Source organism: Phyllostomus hastatus, unplaced genomic scaffold, assembly GCF_019186645.2.
Source record: "Phyllostomus hastatus isolate PE091 unplaced genomic scaffold, TTU_PhHast_1.1 phas_scaffold_585, whole genome shotgun sequence".
Lineage (NCBI taxonomy): Eukaryota > Metazoa > Chordata > Mammalia > Chiroptera > Phyllostomidae > Phyllostomus > Phyllostomus hastatus.
Genome location: NW_025334037.1, coordinates 21006337 through 21028397, shown reverse-complemented (window position 1 = coordinate 21028397; position 22061 = coordinate 21006337). Strand labels below are relative to the sequence as shown.

Here is a 22061-nt window from a genome sequence, read left to right as displayed (position 1 = left end):
TATAACAAACCTAAATAATTATTAAAATAAATAACTAACATTTTGTGAGCAATTACAGGCTAAGTGGTTTATATGCACTATATCTCATTTAAAATATTCATACATGCTGAGGACCATTATTACCCCTATTTACAGATGAAGACACGGTGCGCTGAAAAAACTTTAAGAAACCAGAACAAGACAAAGGCAGCGAGCGACATTTGAACCCAGGCTGACACACTGGAAGGCTCTCAGTTACAATCTGCAACATGTACACAGATTACCTGAAGATCTTGTTATAATGTAGCTTCCAATTCACATGGTGCTGATGCTGTTGGCCTGGAGACCACACTTTGACTACGGACTACACAATCTCTATACTATAATCTTTAAGGAGAAAACATGTCTCTTTTTTTTTCCTTTTTTAGATAGAGGGCAAAGGAGGGAGAAAGAGAGGGAGAGAAACATCAATGTGTGGTTGCCTCTCGTGTGCCCCCAACTGGAGACCTGGCCCACCACCCAGGCATGTGCCCTGACTGGGAATCGAACCAGTAACCATTCAGTTTGCAGACTGGTGCTCAATCTACTGAGCCACACCAGCCAGGGCAAAAACATGTCTCTTCTAGGAATTTAAATAATAGCAATTTCTGCATATGCAAAAACATACTTTTCTCCCCCATAACCTCTGCAACCCTTCTTTCCTATGCATGCGGCAGACCTAAAGTGCTCCTGCCAATTCCCACCACCGACAATCCCCTGGCCACACGCTGCTGTCACACTCACTAAGCCCAACTCAGAGCTTAATCAACCTTCTCATCACATTACCAGGAAGCATGTTACCCTCAAAGCTTCCAAGAGCAAGCTTTCCCACACACCCAGAGAGCAGGTTCAAGGAGGAGGGGCCGCGGGGCTGTCCCAAGGAACCAGTCAGTGCCACCACCCGCCACTCCCAAACGCAGACACTTATCACCAAGCCACCAGCTGGGTTCAGATCTGGCTTTTCCCTATTCCCACTGACTTTTCCTTTGAAACATTAAAATTATGTATGCTCTAAACAGTTCAACCTTCCAAAATCTGGCAAGCCCTAGCTAATTTTATACTTAAAGAAACTTCAACACCCTGTAATTATGTTCCTAATTCTTCATGTCTTTTTATGTGGGATTATCGGATACTCGTTGTTTAATGAACCTTTTGCCATCTGCAGTAATCCTGTTTATCTATCTTAATGCTTAAGGCCATGAAATTACTTATCTGATACCTTGAAAGTAGCTCTTCCAGAATGGATTTTATTACCCTAACTCTTCCGTTTATTTATATCTCTTCGTTTTTTACTGCTTTTCCTATAGTGAATAATGGGTGATTTTTTTTTTCAATAAGAGTGACAGTTCCACATTTAGGCAGTCTGTACGTGATGTAGTTAGATCACCTTCCATTTCCCTCTAAGATCGTATTTATTAATGCACTTCCTTCCTTGAATCATTTGTGTGACTTCAGCAGAAAATTTTTATTTCCTTTTAAATTAGACCAAAAGATAATCTTAAGCTTCCTCTATTTAATGTTTCTGACATCCATACTTTATAAAACAGAACTGTTTTCACTTTTTCCTCTTGGTAACTTCTCCTACTCATTAAGTAAACTATGTAAACTCCCTTCAAATGGAATTAAGATGCATAGCAGTTTCCATTAACCTGTCAGAAACCTTTTATATATGCCACATGCTAGTCTTAACGTATCATCTGACTCTAAATTGCTATAATCCATTTCCCTCTCGAAGGCCTCTTTCTCTCTGCCTTTTAAAGCCAAAGGTATCTCTGGTCTTGGGAGATGAATGAGACTGCTCTGAAACCTAGAGGAAATATGATGTGCCACCCAAGGGCAAAGGTGACTTGGCCAGGTAAATTTCAGCCCCTCCCTCAAGTCCTTCTCTCCTCCAGTCACAGGCACACCTCTCCAGGGACCAGCTCCCTTCCTTCTGGTAACTGGCAGGAAACTTACTGGGTGCCTGGCCCTGTGCCAAGCACTGACTCAGGTGCTGGAATAAAACAGCAAATAAGACAGATATCAAGGCAGGTGACAGATCCCATCCTGCCTCACGGAGCTTTAATTACAAGAAAGGAAGAGTTCTTTCTTCTCTTGAGGATTGTTGCCAAGAAACGTATTGTGGGTACTTCCAAAAGTACCCATGTTGCCCCCTCAGTGCTGGACAGAAGTCTTGCCCCTGAAGATACATCCCAGTCTCTGGGCATCTCCATTTCCTCTGGCATGTTTATGACTCTAAAACTGAACATCCTTATTCCCGTATTTTGCCATCCATAATGTCCTCCTGTGCATAACGCACACCGACATTTTTGTCCCCAACTTTCAGGATAAAAACCTTTTGTTTTAATTCTTTAATTCAATTATTTATTTATTTATATTTAGGTACTTGTTTTCTGTATTACAAAGTAATTTTAGCATTTACTTTTGAACAGGTAACACATTTTTTTAAGATTTTATTTATTTATTTTTAGAGACGGAAGGGTGTGTGTGTGGGGAGGGAGAGGGAGAGAGGGGGAGGGGGGGAGAGAGAGAGAGAGAGAGAGAGAGAGAGGAAGAAAAACATCAATGTGCGGTTGCTGGGAGCCGTGGCCTGCAACCCAGGCATGTGGCCTGACTGGGAATCGAACCTGCGACACTTTGGTTCGCAGCCTGCACTGAATCCACTGAGCTACGCCAGCCAGGGCTAGGTCACAAATTTTATGTAGCAAATGATTACAAAACACAAGAACAGATACAAGGTATTTCAGGTACTACCCACATATAATGTGCATCCTTATTTTTCCCTCAAAACTTTGAGCAAAAAAGTACGCATTATACATGGCAAAATACGGTATATTTTTGACACCTGTTGGCTTTTCTTGGATGGTCACTACCATCTACTTGGGCAACACAAACCTCTGGCACACTGGGTCACACCCTTCCGCATCACCGCTGACCTTCGTGGGCCCTGCCAATGTTTCCAGGCTCTCCACAGCACTGCAAGGTGGGTTCTGCCTTCCATTAATACCGGGTACTCCGGATGCAAGTCACCCTCCCCACCTGTAGCTCTTCGACAGCAGTTCACACCAACTTCAGCCCTGTTCCTCCGGGCCCCCGGCAGCGGGGCTCCCTTGCTGCTCTCGGACTTTCTAACCGAACTCAGGCTGATGTGTTTACAGAGTCTGTGCTTGAAACCCCTTATTCAGTTCTGTTCTGGTTTCTCTTAGCAGTGACCACTGTTCGCGGCTTCCAATGTCTCCTGATGAAATGTTTCTGTGACACCACACCTTACGTTGCTCAATCCCTTTTCTATCGTCCCCAAACTCCCCCCTTTTATTTTTATAATTTAAAGAAAACAAGTTAAATTTAGAACTTTCCAAACCAACGGAGAGGGGTTTTGTTTTTTTTTTCCAACGCATGGAGCTGCCAGTATGACGAGGGCTCATTTTTCAGCCATGTCCAATTAGCCTAATGACTCCTCAAGAATACTGCGCTGGTTCCAGGCTCACGCTGGAGGAAAATGTTCCAGTGATGCCATCAAAGATGACACACTTCTGATACCCCCAAAGCCAGCCTCACTGGGCCTTATGATAGCAAAACGGGATTTTTAACGCAGTAAAATTAAACACCCTGTATGCTCTCGTTCCTCTGCGCCAACAGACACACAAACGCCCCAGGGGGAACACTTGGCACCTTGCGCCTGCAGGTCTTCTAAATCGAGTTATTCATAACTCCCGCACCCTCCACTTGCTGAGGGCCAGTTCCAGACCAAGCTAAATGGCTGCCCTCCCTCCTGCGGCCTCTCTCCCAGCCAGGGACAACCTTCGGCTTCACTCTGCGCTGCCTGTCAAAAATGACAGTTGGATACGGGCCCAGCGCACTCACCCAACGTACAGTCTTCCAGTATCACAGTGACTCATTCAAGGAGAGGCCAGCTCGCGGGGAGCACAGAGTGAGAGTTTGGAAGCCTGAGGCTCATTCTGCGCGGCCGCCGTTTTAACGCTTTACAGACCTGTAGCAGTCCTTTCTCACAAGGCACGGCGTACCGCTCGCAAGAGGCCCCTGGTCCGCGTTAACGAGGTGGAGCAAATTACTTGTAGCTGCTTTCTGGAGTAGTACGGTAACATGTCACCTTCCACGGTAAGTTCAGAGAAAGTTCTCTCATACGTGAATCATACGCGCTTAAGCTCCGGATCAGAAAGTAAGAAAAACCTTACATTTCTCTTTTTATATAAGGTACTATGATCAGCATTATTATTTTTGTCTTAAAATTCTGCTCCCAGACTATTTAAACAGTGGGCCCTTCTATTTGGCAGCCAGCGTCGTTTGAGAGAAACTCACCAAAATGAAACTGCTTTTGGTTGGTATTCCAACCAAATATTACCATGAAAGATGGGAAGAAACATTCTCCATCATTAGTATATTCAAAGGCAAGGCTCAAGGTGCTGGAATAATTTGTTTATCATTGTTGTTGTTTCTTTTAATAAATCAAGACTCTGCAAAGGTCAATTTAAATGCCTATACTGACAAGTTCTCCACGGTGGGAATGACAGAACATGTTTCAATCTGCCACAGACCCCACTTGAATAAAATCAATTTAGGATGCCCCGCCCCCCGGCTCCAACAGCTCTCTGACAGATCATCCCATCCAACAGGATAAGCAAGAAGTCAACACTGACATCACTATCCACCAATGGAATTCTCTTACAAGGCTGTCCAACCTTTTGGCATCTCTGGGCCACACTGGAAGAAGAGTTGTCTTGAGCCACACATTAAACACATTGTGACATGTAATCACACAAAAATCTCATAATGTTTAAAGTAAATTTACAATTTTGTGTTGGGCCGCATTCATAGCCATCCTGGGATGCATGCAGCCCATGGGTCATGGGTTGGATACCCCTGCTGGGCACAAGCTGCACAAGTGCACTTCTCCCAGTAAACACGGACTTGACTGTCTGTTCTAAGCCAAAGCAGTCGAGCCAGTGGTTAGGAGCACAGGTTGAAGCTGTGCAGATCTACCTGCCAATTCCCAAACCACCTCTTATGGGCCCAGGGCTTGAAAAAAAATCATTTAACCATCTAGTTTCCTCATATATAAAATGGCAGAGCATACTACCTCCCTGAATAAACCCCTGTGGAAAAGAAATAAGATTTATCAGCAGTTGCCCTGGCCGGTGTAGCTCAGTGGATTGAGTGCGGGCTGCGAACCAAAGTGTCACAGGTTCGATTCCCAGTCAGGGCACATGCCTGGGTTGCAGGCTACAGCCCCCAGCAACCGCACATTGATGTTTCTCTCTCTCCCCCTTCCCTCTCTAAAAAAAATAAATAAAATCTTTAAAAAATTAAAAAAAAAAGATTTATCAGCAGTGGAAGCACTAAATAAATTGAAGTGTACACATATCCCAGAAGATGTTTTTAAAACAATGGGAAGCTACACAAGAACTAAAGGAAAGACAACCAAGAAGACACATACCTTTGGAATCGCAACACCTCAGAATTCAAGCTATGCTCAACAACCAAAAGCATCTTATGATAGCGCAGGGTGGGCGGAAGCTGTGATTTCTCAGTCATGGGCAGTGGTGACTGTGTTCACTTCCATCCAGTTCTAGGCATGTTGGCACTGCAGAGGTTGAATTTACCTACTTAGAATGTCCTTTAGAAGATTACGCTAAAATCTGGCTTTGAAATGAAAAGTTACTGTGTGCACAAGACAGCAAGGAAACAGAGCATAAACCCGATTAACAGTGAAGCAAGTATCTGTTACTGGAAGAATGCCTGCAACTCTGTATTTTCTGCACAGCCAAAACCAAACACTTTGAAGGACTTATGGAAGGCACTCACAAAGAGCTGAAACTATATTGCACTTTGTTTCCAAAATAGAGATAGTAAGGGGAGTGCCATTTGCGAACTGAGCGATGCAGGTGAAGGTGAGTGAAAATGCCAAAAGCTTTGGAATAATCGAAGTGTCTAAATCAAAAGGAAGACAGATGTGGCCAATTCGCATAGCTCAAAGCAGAACTAACAAAATACTGTTAAGTTAATAAAAGCAACTACAAATATAAACAAATATGAGCTCATTAAACCATGCATGTGTGTATGCACATGCATGTGTGAATGGGTGTATAATCCATATTAGGGCTAAACTGATACATTCTATCTAGACAGTTAAACTTCATTCAGAAAAGGGGAAAGAAATATAAATGGAGGATGAAGGAAGGTTTTAATCCTTAGTTGTAATTACTTCTATTTTGTTTGAGATTTTTATAATGAGCATGTATTGGATTTTGGGGGAATGTTTTTAGTTTAAGATTATAACAAAACAGTACGTGTACAGTCTTGGCACCCTGCCAGAGAGAGTAAATTTTCAATGAGTGGTAGCCATTACTGTGCTTTTAGATGATACAAAAGAAGTAAGAAATGTGATCTCAGCCTTCAAGCAGTTTACAACCTAGTAGGATTTGAGACTAAAAGAGAAGAGATAGATAAATGGGTGGGGGAAGTGGGTGGGTAGATGGATGGACAGATAAGTAGCTGATAGATGGACTGACCTAAGTAAAAGTAGAAGAAAGCCACAAGCCACAGAAGAAATGTCTTGTTCAAATCTTAGGAGCCGACAAAGAGTAGCTACTAGAGTCTTAAACAGCAACATACATACCCCAGCATTTTACCTGGAAAGCTAAAGAAACAAGCTAGGACATATGTCATCATTTCTAAAACCTGTTCAAGAATGACCCATCCAGCCCTGGCTAGTGTGGCTCAGTGGATTGAGTACCAGCCTGCGAATCGAAGGGTCGTCAGTTTGATTCCCAGTCAGGGCACACGCCTGGGTTGCAGGCCAGATCCCCAGCCAAGGATACACAAGAGGCAACGACACATTGATGTGTCTCTCCGTCTTTCTCCCTCCCTTCCCCTCTGCAAAATAAATAAATAAATAAATAAATGGCCCATCCATTAAACATGCCGAAGGACAGGGCATCCGTGTTTCCCCAAGCCCATGATGTCCACACAGCTCTGTCCCCACCAATGCCATAAATCCATCAGCATAGCTCACACTTAGGAATGCCTTTTTTTTTTAATACCATTTGGGGAACAGTGCCTCTGCTCTTCCCAGATCATAAAAAGAGGAGAAACAACCCCATCTCCATCACTGGATCACTTGATTCAAGAGGAAAGAACAGGTTTCACACAGCTTTCCATCCTGAGAGCACAGCACAGTGCCAGAGTTGGTACCACACTAACGAACAGCCAAACAAAGCTTTCAGAAGAATTTCTAGTGACCCAAAGACAAAAAGGGTAAGAATTATCTGCATGCTTGGGAAGCCAGAGCTCCTCCCTGGAGACACAGGTGCCTGATCAATGGGCACGTCTCCCCTGCAAGCCCAGCACCCCTCTCCTTGGTGCCTCCTTTCTTCCTGCAGATTCCTGCACAAAAGAGGACAGCAGCAGACAAAGGACACTGCTAGTCTGAAGAGGAGAAAGTAAAAAACTCAAGGAAGGCTGGACACTGAACAAAGGAAACAACGGCTGGAAGACTTGTCCTAAAGAATCCAAGTGTTATACAGCGATACAGAGCATAGCTTTTATGAGACCAGAGATGAAGTCTGAGATGAAAATTTCTCCAAAACCCACTTACTGCTAGTACAGATGATTTTCCCCACCACCTGCAGAACTGACTCAAGTTGTAAAGCCCTTTGATGGGAAGGGAAACGGAATTGTGGGAGGGTAAGGGGAACTGAAAAGAACAATAAGGGCTCTGTAGAGTGGAGGAAGAGGGACTTCCAGGGCTAAGATTTCAACACACGACTCCCAAGGCAAACTTTGAGGCAGCTTCTCCCTTCCTTCCCAGGGCCGGTGAACCTCCCAAGTTCAACAAACAGGGAACCAGGTGGCTCTTGGTGTCAGGTGCCACCTGTCCTTTACCTGCTTTCTCAGCAGGTCTTTTCCAAGAAAACCAAAGAAATCTACAATCTAAAACCCCAGAAGTTTGCACTATGACACGAGGGGAAGTGGGAGGGAAAAGGTCAATGCTGATACATTTCTCGCTAAGAATGGGTCTTCACATGGAATTTTCGGGGAACCTGATGACTAAAAGAGGCCCCGGGGAGGAGAATGACCTGCTGCATCCAGAACCCATTTTTAGGATGAGCAGTAATAATGTTCAAGAGGTATGGCAAGCAGGCTTGCTCAACTAGGCCAGAGGTTCTCAACTGGAGTTCTCAATGGGGTGACTTTGCCCCCCAGAGGGCATTTGGTAATGACATGCATGGCTGTCACAACTGCTGGTGGCAGGGTTTGGGGGAGTGGTACTGGCATCTAGAACCAATGATGCTGCTACATAGCCTACAATGGCAGGACACCTAGCCCCTCCCCCAACAAAGAACTAGGCAGCCCAAAATGTCAACAGCACCGACACTGAGAAGAACCCTGCGGCGCTAGACTCACCCCATCCACGCAAGCATCTCTAGATGCCTGCAGTATTTGCCATCCCTTGGACTGAGCGGCTACCCTGCCACGGAAGTCCACTTACCCTAATGAGCATTGCTACACATCAGGCAAATGATGTAACAAGCAAATGCAACATCTGTTAAGGACCCACATGCCCTCCCAGCAAACATTTTTAAGGGCATTCCTCAGGATCCAAGACAGGAAATTCTTCTACGACAATTAAAATGAGCAGAAGGGAACTTGCATGCGCGCGCACGCATGCACGCACGCACGCACGCACATACGTACGCCCGCATGCTGGAGCAGCCATCTTAAAAATCCCCCCAGGGTGTCACTGGCAAAAAAGCTGCACAAGTTAGGGTGGCCCAGGCCTTTCCAAAATAGTCGAGAGAGAGAGAACAAACCAGGAAAACTCCACAACCAAAAACAGATTCGTCCCTGGGTCTATCTCCCAGCTACAAACAGTTCCATCACTCCAAGTTGCACCCATGGCATGCAGTTATCTTTTGTCAACTGTGAGATGCAGTAACATGTAAGAAAAGAGGAAAATATAAAGACACAGCCTAATGAACAACAGCGAACCCCCCTACAGCTCGGGCCAAGAAATCTCACAGTGGCGGCCTGGGGTATCTTCCCGCCAAGTGTGCTTCCCCGCCACGCACACAGCAAGAGAAGATCAGTGCTATTTGGAAATGAGATCCCTTAAGGATTGAGATTTATTTTATGTGTTTACCGAAAACGGTGACTGCTAAATTCAGAGCAGTGACCACAACGTGAACAGATTTGAGAAGGAGGCATCTCTGGAAGCAACCTCACGGGCTGCTAATTCACAGAAGCAGCGGGAGGGAAGGTATGGAAGCGCCGTGCCTGGAAACAGTGGGAACACCCAGGTTGAGAGCCAAGAGAAACTTGAGTTGGAATCCAAACTCCGGTCCTTCCTCCCGCGTTCTGGGTATAGATGCTGTCTCACGAATCATAAAATAACTTCCTGCCATACCACAGCATTGGAAAAATTCAGCAAGATACGTGTTTAAGGCGGCAAGCAAAGAAGCTCACGCACAGATGCTCCTTCCACAAACACCAGGTTCCCTGTCCTCCCCTCAACAGGCAAACACGCAAGGTGGTCAAGACCACATCTATAATATGAGATTATTTGATTAGTAACTTTCCTAATCCCAAAATCCTCTCAACTGTTTTACGCAGGTGATGATACAAGCCCACTTTCAAGTAACTCTGGAGACTTTGGCCAGAAAGCGTCTGAACCAGGCTTGCAGGCCCAGAAATTACCTTCCTGCCCTCTCCTACTCACATCCCCGTCCTTCCCCCACCAATCCCAAAGTAAATGGCCTAAGTGGGCTGTCAGGAAAAAACACCCCACACCCCAGGAGGGAGGCTTCTGCTCAGCTCTTTGAAGATGAAAAGCAACAAGGTGTGTTTATTTGTACTTCGGCGCACAGTCTCATCTACCTGGGCTGTGCCGCACCAAGCTACTCGGCTAGTAAGAATTACTAATAAAATCCACCTGCTGACACCATTAAGCAGACCTTTCCAGGAAAAAAAGGTCAATAGCCATACTCCTGGGAGTACACATGGGGGAACCCTGAGCCTTTCCACGGACAGGAAGAGAATGTCACGGAATCCAATCAAAGGTCAGCCCGGGAGGAGGTAAGAAGACTGACCACCATCACACATGTCTGCCTTCAGGGCACTTAACCCACACAGTCCACTGCATGAAGAGACTGGACATTGTATGGGCAGAGTCTTTCTCACAGGATACATTAAAAAATAATAACAGCCAAAAATCAATGCTTCACTTCCCTAACACAAGCAATAAAAACAAAGGAAGGAAAAAAAAACCCATGAAGGTGTCTGAGATGGTTCCTGAACAACAAAGGCTGCCAGACTGCTCTTGGAATGCTTGTTGTGGCCTTGAAGCCCCACAAAGATCGGGAACTCTGACTCAGGCTCAACTTTGACCCCAGGTTTCTTCAGAGATTATCAAAGGGACACACAAACCTGACGTACTGGCTTAGACAACCTCTCGTTTCATCAACTTCCCAGAAGATGAAAATGTAGGATATGGGATACAATGGCAGGGTCTCTGGTCCTGCGATGGACCCTGAACTGAACCGCATGGGCTCCTCTATAGGCTGGCAGCCCAGGCCGGCATCAGGAAAAAATGGCCAGCCCTGTTTCTGGTAACACTTCATGTTAGGTCAAGGAGGGAATCTATGCTAGGAGGAGATGCTTCTTGCAACAGGAAATACGCACACACCCCAACCTGCCTGGAGGTTTATAAACCAGCAGCTGTAGAGGTGACTCAAAGCCACACAGGCTCGATGACCATGGATAACAGAAAAACACCACCTGGGACAGTTAGGCAGTTCTGTGACCCCACCCCACTCTGACTATTTTATTTATGTTAGCCCTGTTTTATATGTGCATATGTGTTAAGTAACCAGCACTGAACAAGAGAAGGACAAAATTAACTTTATGGCTATTTTTACAGAGATGGGGACTCAACCAAAGCAACCAGGACCAACTGGGAGATGCAAAAAATAGTTTCCACTGAGCCACGAGCAGCTCTCTGAAAACACACACACACACACACACACACACACACACACAAGCGGGCTTCCAGGCTGTCCTACTTGGGTGTTATCCTGGGACACACCACGGCTATGCAAATTGAGAGCGTCAATCTAGGTGGATCTTCATGTCCGAGATGCCCTGGAAGTGTGCCTGTTCTGCTTCCGAATAATCATTCACATCAACAAGTGGCTGCCAAACGCCCCCTTGGAACTCCCTCCCTGGAATGGCCCAATAGTTCAAGACAACCAGGGCACTCTGACCCAGACCTGGTTAAAAATCCATAGCGGCCACCAGCATTCCACCCTCTCTGGAAGCCACAACAATTTCACAGATATCTAAAGGGAGGCTCTGAGGAGTGGGGAGGGGCTTGGAAAAGGCTGCCCAGTGGCCAGGACCTGGGCTTCAAGGAAGAAGGGAGATTTCTCTCAGCACACTCCTGCTAGGAGGCGCGGGGGTCAGAATGAAATGAGCCTCAACTTCCCCTACAAACACCCCACCAAAGATACCTCCACAGCAAGTAGCTAGAAGCATTTTGGAAAATCAGGCATAAATTACATTATGTGGGTGCCACAAATGTCAGGCAAGCAAGCTGCTGCTGAAGAAAGTTCACTGGGCCCTGTCACCCACTTTCTGGGCATCGACTGCCCAGAAATAAACATCAGGGGGCCAAAGGCGAGCGGAGGCGAGGAGGGGCAGCTGACAGCTGTGGCTGGCAGGCAGGGACAGAGGAGGCAGGGCTCACGGGCTGCAATTCGGAGCGTGCCCACATCAGCAGAAAAGTTCCTGGGAACAGGCACGCTGTCTGGAAGGAAAAGAGGTTTGCTACTCTTCTGGACCTCAGGATGCACTCACTACAGTGATGCCAGATTCAAAGGTCCTCCAGATGAAGCCCGGGTCCTCTCCCAGGGCACCTCGCCAATCAGGGAGTCCATTGAAGGGCGAATGGGGATGGTCAGATGACAAATAAATGATCTGATCCCAGAACCAGTAGGAAAGATTATTAATTCCCAGGCCCACCCTTGCTTCATCTCTTTGCCCAAGCCAAACACAGTCCAGGGAGGAGTGGAAGGGAGCGGCGATATGGCCGGCCCCGCGATCCAAGGTGGGAAACTGAGGCCCGAAGGCGCACGAAAGAGACCAGGGAAGAACCCCCGGGGGAGTGGGGGCGGCTGGCCAGCTCCGAGTACCCGGGCGAATGGGAAGATGGGATTAGGGAAGAGTTCTCTCCTTTCCTCTCCTCTTTTCCCCAACACACACAACACACAGACTCACTCGAGCTACGCCCAATCGGGGCAGTCGCCGGGCTCCCCAGAGCCGGGCTGCACACAAAGCCCCGCCCGCGCACACACACTACACAGCTGAAGCCGGCGCGCACGCCCACACAATAGGACCGCGCGCACCCCGCCGCGGCCCCTCGCCGGGGTCCCGGCCAGCCCGGCGCCGGGGTCCGCCCTCCCTGCACACCAGCGCCGGGAGACGCAGCCCAGGCGCGGGGAGGGGGCGCTATCACAGCCCGGCCGCTGCGCCCAGCGCCCCGCAGGAAGTTCGCTGGACGCCCCCCGACTCACCAGCCGCGCTGCTCAGCAGCAGGCACAGCGGCCCCAGCAGCCACATGGCACGGCCGCCGCTCCCGCAACCCGGCGCCGTCGCTGCCCCCGCGGCCTTAGCGCTGACCCCGCCCCCTCGCCGCGCCGGCCCCGCCCCCCAGCTGTCCCTCCACCCTCCGCCCCGCCCGCTCCGGCCCGGCGGTCTGGCCCTGCCCCGCTCCTCCAAGTTTTGCAAGCGACCTAGCAGCGCGCAGTGCTCCGCCTGCTAGCGCGGTTGTCCCGGTTGTCCCGACTCTGGGAGGCCGCCGAGGGGCCAGAGGAGGGTCCGACCCTTTCGGCCTCTCGCCGCCGCTTTTTCTGGTTGCGAGAATCTAACAGCCCAGGCTCTGTTTTCTGCCTTCTCTTTCTCCCCTTTCCTTTTCCCTCTGTTCCTCCATCCTCTGAGGATGCGGCGCTCACCCCTCCCCGGACCCCAAATAGAGTTCTTTACTCAACTTTACTCAATGGGCTTATTCCAGAGACGGAAAAAAAAAAAAAGTTGGAAGGAAGAGCCAAATACTCTGAGAAACTGTTTTGGTTTGTTTTTTTTTTGGGGGGGGGGTTGTTTTGTTTTTGTTTTTTATTTTGATTTTAATAGGGAAAGTGGAATATGACCAGTGCTTCTCCAAGTTTGATACGCATCCGAAACACTTGGGCATCATGTTAAAAGCTGCCTCTGACTCTGTCAGTCTGGGCTGCAGCGTGGGATTCTGCTTTGCTAACAAACTTGTAGGTGATTTGGAGACTGATGGTCTGTGAACCACACCTGGAGAAGGGAGGCTAACACCTTCCAGGTACACAGGCTGGCCGTATGAGTTATTTCATCTGGACCTGGTCTACCAGCGGAACGTTTGGGCCCCGATTTGTAGAAAAGCAAATGTAAAGGAACACACCCAAGTGCAAAATGAACAGCTGCTTCAATGCAGCTGGGGCTCCTGGACAACACTGGTACAAGTACCCGAGAGTTAGATGGTGAAAAAATGCAATGACATTTTCTGTTACATTCCCATTCCCACCCCACAAAAAGCAAAAAGCTGATGAAAAAAAAGAAAAAAGCCAAAACTGGAAATGACTAAAATGTCCATCAACTGGTGCATGGCTGAACAAATTGTGCTGTATCATTTACAATTCACAATTTGAATGAATCTTAAAAGCATGCTAAGAGAGAGAATCCGGCCCTCTGGGGTACATTCTGTAAGATTTCATTTACCAGGCATGGGGCGAGGGGCAGCCAAACTATAAGGACCAAAATCACATCAAGTCGTTCCCAGGTTCTGGACCTGGGGGAAAGGGGTGAGTGCTCAGGGGTGCAAGGGACCTTTTTGGAGCAGTGGGACTGTTTTGCATCTTGATTTTGGTGGTGGTCACACAACTTAATACATTTGTCAACACATACAGAGCTGCATCCCTAAAACAGGTGAGTTTTACTCTATGTAAATTATACCTGTTTGGAGGAGTCCAGAGGGGGTGGGAGCCAGGACGGCTTGTGGAGGGACATTGCACAGGGGATGCCGTCATCCCATTTTGGATGCACTGCAGACAACCTGGAGGATGCTAAGATGCAATGACTTGACGTTTCGTCTGCTCTAATCTGGAAACATGGAAGCTAAAGTGGATCAGGTCAAGAGTTAAAAATACCAATGCCCGTTTAAGTTAATGAGAAAATTTGATGTGATGTAGGAAAGTTTAGCAAGTTCGATATTACAAAGTAGTTTGTCAAGTATGGAAAATATAAATTCTCCCAAAGAGTTACCATTTGGGTGTTTGCTTTTTTTTTATCCTGGGATCCATGAACATTAGGACACCATCCATGGGCTCTGAGGAGTTTTAAAGCCCCTCAAATTTTATGCAGAAATTCAGGCGTATGTGGGTATATGCATTCTTCCAGGAAATGTGTCATGGGAAGGCCTCTGGCCGTTGATAATGACACCCAAGAAGACAAGTGATTTCTCCTACAGCTGTTCATTCACCTCCAAACATTAATAATACAGAAAGACAGTGGACCTGACCCAGTGCTGTCATTCTTGTCTCCTTAGGTTTTTTGGGCACATGAATTTCAACTCTGGAAATGATTTAGAGTGCCTGGCTTACTCTCTACATGACTCACTCTCTCTCTCCTCTCACACACATTTTAAATATATTAATGTCTTTAAAATCATTTGGACAAGTGTAAAGTCCTCTTTTAATTTCACTTGTTTTTAGGGTTTTACTGAATCACTCCCAACCACCTCACCATACAAGCTGGGCAGGAGGTAAAACCATTCATTAAGCTCTCCTATTTTGCAATTCTTTAGAATTTCATAAAAAACACAGGACACGTCATTTCCAGAAAATGTAAAAGCTTTCCATGATAGTTGTTTGGGTTTCAGGGAGCCAGTCCCAAGCCCTTTTTTGTTGGTTCAATAAAAATCAAAGCCAGAGTGTTTATGTCTCTTATTTACCAAAAATGAGACACTCCGACCTTGGATGTGTGCTCTGACATGGCTGCGCATGGCCGAGGGAGGAAAGAATTTTGTCTCTCCATGGTCTTTGGTACAGTACCCATACACATTCTTGAGATGGAGAGATCTGATCAGATCACTGGGGAGAAGAAGGGTCCATAGGAGGAGTTTGTGGAAGCAACAGTAAACAGTCTAGGACGGGACTGGCTGAGAAGCTGAATGCCTCCGGAGTTCATGGAATTATGAGCAACAAGATTGGAAATGAAAGAAGGGCTCTCAGCTGGGTGGGTGTGGGTTCTCCTAGGCTCTGGGCCCTCTTCTTCCTCGAGGATGCCTGGATGACCGTGCTGCAGCTGCCTGTATTTCCCAATGGATGGAATTTTGGATGGGAGGAAACTCTGGGCACAGCCTAGGGTCCGGCTGGCCTGACAGAGGGTGGCAGGGTTATTCTTCTGGGGGTGTTCTAGAAAGGATGACCTCTGAAGCAGAAGCCTGCCATTCTTCCAACAGTCTGTAGCTTTTGTATCTTGAGGTGCTTTAGTTTATAAACTAACCCTACAGAAAAGAGATAATTAAAACTAATGAGGAAAATGATAGGAGAACTCAGGTGTTAGAGTTTAGCTGTAATTGATAGGTTTAGGTGATTACTAGTGTAACCAAAGAGTTAAAGAGTTTAGGACTTCCAGCCAAGATGGAGGCGTAGGTAGACACACTGTACCTCCTCGAAAACCAAAAGAAGGACAGCCACAATTTAGAAACAAAAAACAACCAGAACTGACAGGAAATCAAACTGTATGGATGTCTGACAATCAAGGATTTAAAGAAGAAACATCCATCCAGACCAGTAGGAGGGGTGGAGATGGGCAGCCGGGCAGAGAGGACTCGCAGCAAAGTGGCGGTGGAGGACCAGGGCGGGCAAGGCTGCAGCTGGCGGAGCAGGCAGTCCCACATTCACATGCAGATAAACTGGGAGGAACAACTGGGACAGACCATGTAACCCAGGGTTCCAGCTCGGGGAAATAAAGCCTCAAAACACCAATTGAAAACACCTGTGGGGGTTGAGGTGCAGAGAGAAACTCCCATCCTCACAGGGGAGTTTGTTGGAGAGATCCATAGGGTCCTAGAACTTACACAAGCCCACCCACATGGGAATCAGCACCAGAAGAGCCCAATTTGATTATGGGTAGCAGGGGAAGTGACTGAAATCTGGCAGAGAGGAGCAAGCGAACTATTCCCTCTCAACCCCTTCTTCATGTACAGCGTCACAACCCAGCAACTGGGTTGCCCCACCCTGGTGAACACCTAAGGCTCCACCCCTTATACAGAGCCATAGAGCTGAGACAAAAAAAAAAAAAGGCCAAATGAAAGAACAGATCAAAGTTGCAGAAAAAATACAACTAAGCAACAAAGAGATAGCCAACCTATCAGATGCACAGTTCAAAATACTGGTAATCAGGATGCTCACAGGATTGGTTGAATTTGGTCGCAAATTAGATGAAAAAATGAAGGCAATGCTAACTGAAATAAAGGAAAATGTACAGGGAACCAGTAGTGATGGGAAGGAAACTGGGACTCAAATCAATGGAATGGACCAGAAGGAAGAAGGAAACATTCAACCAGAAAAGAATGAAGAAACAAGAATTCAAAAAAATGAGGAGAGGCTTAGGAGCCTCCTAAACATCTTTAAATGTTCCAACATCCAAATTACAGGGGTGCCAGAAGAAGAAGAGGAAGAGCAACAAACTGAAAACTTATTTGAACAAATAATGAAGGAGGACTTTCCCAATCTGGCAAAGGAAATAAACTTCCAGGAAGTCCAGGAAACTCAGAGAGTCCCAAAGAGTTTGGACCCAAGGAGGAACACACCAAGGCACATCATAATTACATTACCCAGGATTAAAAATAAGGAGAGAATCTTAGAAGCAGCAAGAGAAAAGAAGACAGTTACCTACAAAGGTAACTGTTCCTATAAGACTGTCAGCTGATTTCTCAAAGGAGACCTTACAGGCAAGAAAGGGCTGGAAAGTATTCGAAGTCATCCAAGATTCCTCTATCCAGCAAAGCTTTCATTTAGAATGGAAGGGCAGATAAAGTGCTTCTCAGATAAGGTCAAGTTAAAGGAGTTCATCACTACCAAGCCCTTATTATATGAAATCTTAAAGGGACTTATCTATGAAAAAGGAGATAAAAAATATGAACAATAAAATGACAGCAAACTCACAGTTATTAACAACCACACCTAAAACAAAAACAAAAGCAAACTAAGCAAACAACTAGAACAGGAATAGAACCACAGAAATGGAGACCACATGGGCGATTATCAATAGGGGAGTAAGGGGGAGAGAGAAGGAAAGGGTACAGAGAATAAGTAGCATAATTGGTAGGTAGAAAATAGACAGGCGGAGGTTAAGAATAGTATGGGAAATGTAGAAGCCAAAGAACGTATATGTATGACCTGTGGACATGAACTAAGGGGGCGGGGGAATGTGGGTGGGAGGGAGTGTGCAGGGTGGAGGGGAATATAGGGGGGAAATGGGACAACTGTAATAGCATAATCAATGAAATATATTTAAAATAAATAAATAAATAAATAATAAATAGTTAAAGAGTTCAGCCTTAACTGATAGCTTAAGAGACTAATGCATGTGGAAAGCTGTTGTTCCAAAATTGTGAAGCTTTTGAATAAAGACTCCTTTCCTTTATCACCAAAGCCTGGCCCCTGGAATTTTGCCCAGAGGGTGGCAGTGGGCAGCAGGACCCCAATTGTTCAGTAATATTCTCGCTCCTCACAGCAGCCCCAGTAACACCACAGGTAAAAATCGAGCAAACCTGGACTTGAGCTCAAGTCTGTCTGAGACGTGCTCCAGTGTTCTTTTCACCTGCCACATGCTAGCTCTGCGAACCTGGGCAAGTCAGTAGCCTCCCTAAGCCTCAGTTTCCATATCTGTAAAATGGGGATATGCAGAGCACCTGGATCTCAGGGTTGCTGTCAGGGTTAAATGAGGTAATGTCTGTAAAGTCCTTGGCACAGCGCCCTGGGCAAAGTAACTGCTCAGGAGGCGGTGGCTGTGGCTGTGGCTGTGGAACCTGTTACAAGGCAGCTGCGGTAATAGCCAGTCTCCGAGGAGGTTCCCAAAGGTCCTTGCCTTCTGGGATCCATGCTTTCACGTAGTCTAATTCCACACTGTGTGGGGCCAACCTTTGTGACCAACGAACAGCTTTTGTAGAAGTGACATCGGGCAACTTCCAAGGCTGGGTAACAAAGCCCATAGCAGTTTCTTTCTCACTTTCTCAGACCCCACATTCCAGGGGAAGGTGGCCACCATGTGGTGCGGGTACTCAAGCATCCCGGTGGATAGGCCCACACGGGGAGGAACTGAGCTTCCGCCAACTTGCCAGCCATTGGAATGAACTATCTTGCAAGTGGAACCTATAGCCCCAAATAAGTCTTCCTAGGACTGTAACCTTGGTGAGAAATCCTGAGTTGGAACCACCCAGCCACTCCTAAATTCCTGATCCACAAACCATCAGAGATAATGAATGTTTATTGCTGTTTTAAAACACTAACTTGCAGCTTGCTATCTCCCTCTCCCTCTCCTTCTCCCTCGCCCTCTCCCTTGCCAGGCCTCATGTTGTGAACTGCCCCATAGCCGTGGATCCACAAAGAACTGAGTCCTGCCAACACCCACACAAGTGACCTAGGAGGCAGACAAGGTCATGGTCCTGGCCGCAGCTTGACTACAATCTCATGAGAGACCTGAAGGCGGGACCACCCAGCTAAAGCTATGTGCAGATTCCTGACCCAGAAACACTGTAAGATTATGTATAGTTGTTGGCTTAAGCCACTACATTTTGAAATGATTTGTTACACAGCATTAGATAACTAATACACTGAGTCTGTGACCACTTACTGAATCTCAGTCACCCATTAATTAGCCTGAGGAAGGCCCTGTGAGAGGGTGATCATTAATCAAGTGTCTCCTTCAGACATTGTGCATTTGTAATCAATCTTCACAACAAACTCCAGGTTAGGTATTGTTATCCCCTTTGCATAGATGGGGGAGTTGGGGGGCGGGGCGGGAATCTGTGGCCCAGAGAATTTAAGTGACTGACTGGCCAAAAATAACCCAGGAAATAACTGAGATCTGAAGCCTAATCCTTTTGATTCCAAAGGATTCCCATGCCACCACACTGAACCTTGCTTGCTGCTTTCTCCAGCAAAACCACTTCCAATCCATAAAACTCAGAATGCATGTGCAACTCGAAAGATAATGTGTTCACTGGGTTTGGGGCTAGAAAGGTAAAGATGCTCAATATATCCAATAAAACTTGATTTATTATGTAATACAGTTCGACTCCCAGAAAACTTTTCTGGATGCATCTAATAATTGCAGTCCTCACCCCCTCCCGCCCCCCCAAAAATGCTGAGCATGAAAGTTCTCCCAGCTAGAAATTAAACTCATCCCAGAGCTGCCAAATGTGTATATATATATATATATTTTTTTTTAATTGTCAGACTAATCTACAGGAAAATACTGCTGGGAACCCACAGTGTTCTTGTAATTCATGTTTAATATAGTTGCTAGCTTGCAGAGGAGAGATCTGCTGACATTTATTAATGAAAATTTCGCACCATCTGAAAGGATGGAATTTTTACCCCTCATTTCAAAAAAAACCATGCAGCTTGTGATTTATTTTAATGCCTCAGTTTTACTTCCCCTTGAATGAAGTTGTCTACACCCTTAAAAGGGTGATTTTTCACTTGCGACCAGTCTTGGAACCGAGAAACAATTATATGAACAAGAATTTAACCTGCAATTTATCAACAAAGCCATTTTGCCAATTTTCATCACAAGCACATTTTTTTTCCTATTCTCAATTGGAAAAGGAAAAAAATGTGGATTCATTATGTGTATAAACCTACTCTTGGTCTATCAGTTTAAGGGGGAAAACTGACCTTGAACTGTATAGATCTACAGTGTACAATGTAATATGGTGTAGCCACTAGCTAGCTACACATGGCTTCCTATAGCTACATTGAGGACTTGAAATGTGGCTATTCTGAATTATGATATGCTCTAAGTATAAGACGCAAACAAGTTCAAAGACAGTGCAAAAAATATAAAAGATGTCAATAATATTTACATTGATCATATGTTGAAATATAATATTTAGATACAGTGTTATGTAAAATAATATTAAAATTAACACCACAACTTTTTTCTGCTTTTTTAACGTGGCTCCTGGAAAATTTGTAATTTCATATGTAGCTTGCATTTGGGGCTCACAACATATTTCTTTCGAACAGAACGGATATAGATAATTTTTTTATGTGGTAAATGAACACGTGACCCGTTCGTGTTCCTTGCACCACAGGTGAATACAGGCCCACCAGGGGATCACTGACTTTGGAAGGACGTTTTTCCTCCCAGTTTCTCATCTGCCTAATTCTACTTCCCAACCCTCTTCACCGTATGGTCTAGGCATGCAAGTCTACTGACCTAAAAGTGATTTTAATGCCATAATGTCCATATTACAAATATACCACAGGGTCAAGAAAAAGGGAAAAGAAGGGGGAAATGAATGGAGAAAAAAAGAAATCACCTTTTTAAAGAACATGAACATTTGGCACTTGAATTTCAAGATGAACCCAACTCTGAATAAGATCTCCGTTTCAGTAAGGAAAATTATACAGTAATTAACTAACAAGCCAAAAAATCACAGGAGACACTCATTGAGGAACAATGCAAGAAAATGATTCCAGCATGCCCTGGTCTGATTACCTTCTCTAAGTAACCAGCTCTCTTTCATAGACAAACAGGCAAGCAGCAGACTTTAATAAGAGCACTCAAAAACAACATCTGGAAGGTAAATAGATTTACATTTTTAATCTGACATTATTGGAACAGCTTCCCCGCACCATGAAAATTCCACTTTAATAATTTAGGTTGTTTTTCTCAGTGCCCCTCAGCCTACTTTTTAAAAACACACCTCTGTTTCAAACTAGATTCTTTGGGCTTAACTGATTTTCATGTTTAAAGGCTTAATTTGGGGTGCTGTTTGATTGCCTAATCCGGGGCTGATGCTGTATGGGTTTGTACTTCATCTTGGGGGAGGGAGAGCAGAGAGATGGATTTTATGTTTGTTTGCTGAGTTTTCGGTGCATTCCCACACCCAATGTGGAAGGGAGGGAGCAGGGAAGGGAAAATTGTTGACAGCTTCCGGGACCCTTCAACCTACATGTAAGGAAAGCACAGTAGAATTGCAGATACATTGGCTTCTGTCAAGCACTGATCACAGTTCCTTAAAACTAGCTGGTGACTTCGGCTTTGTTCAAGTCAGAAATCTGGGTATGAGCCTCAGCTACTCTCTCCTTCACTTCTCAGTATGATCAGTCACCATGATTTGTAGACTCCACCTCCTGAATGCTCTTGAATCCAAGTCACCCCTGCCCCGCCGCTTCTTGAGTTCAGACGTCCGTGTACCTGTTTCTGGGTTGCTTCAGCCCTCTCCTAACTGGTCTTGTCTGCTGCAGACCTCCGTGACTCCCTACTGGACAAGTGCAGACTTAGCTGAGAATATCATTTATGCCACTGCTGAGGCTGCCCCTCATGGGGGTCAGGGGTGGAGAAAGGATGGAGGGGTGAGACCAGGGGAGTGAACAGGAGATCTGGGGCATGTTAAGGAGGTTATTGATTATCCTATGAGTAACAGGAAGCAGAAACATGCATGCACAGATTTGTACAGAGGTTAAAAGCAAGGGTTCTGGAATCAAACTTAAATTCAGTCTGACCTTGCCACTTAGCAGTGTGACCTTGGGCAAGTTACTTGGTCTTTCTGAGCAGATTTCTTCAACTGTGAAATGGAAAGTAAGACCCCTATGAGATTAGCTCAACTGTGATATCTAAATGAGGCAGTACTTAGCATACTACCTAGTATAGAGTAAACACCCTACTAATTATAATTACTATTACTATTAATAACTCCTAATCTTTCT

General features: G+C 45.8%; 1 protein-coding gene across 2 annotated transcripts in view; it reads right to left on the bottom strand.

The window, feature by feature from the left end:
• The window catches only part of LDLRAD3 (low density lipoprotein receptor class A domain containing 3), a 212734-nt gene extending 200020 nt beyond the window's left edge, over positions 1-12714 (bottom strand). For both annotated transcript variants that reach the window (XM_045825744.1, XM_045825746.1), the window contains exon 1: positions 12606-12714. In XM_045825744.1, coding sequence (XP_045681700.1) covers positions 12606-12651 — 46 coding nt within the window. In that variant the 5' untranslated portion in view covers positions 12652-12714. The remainder of the gene's footprint in view (positions 1-12605) is intronic.
• Between the last annotated feature and the right edge of the window lie 9347 nt (positions 12715-22061).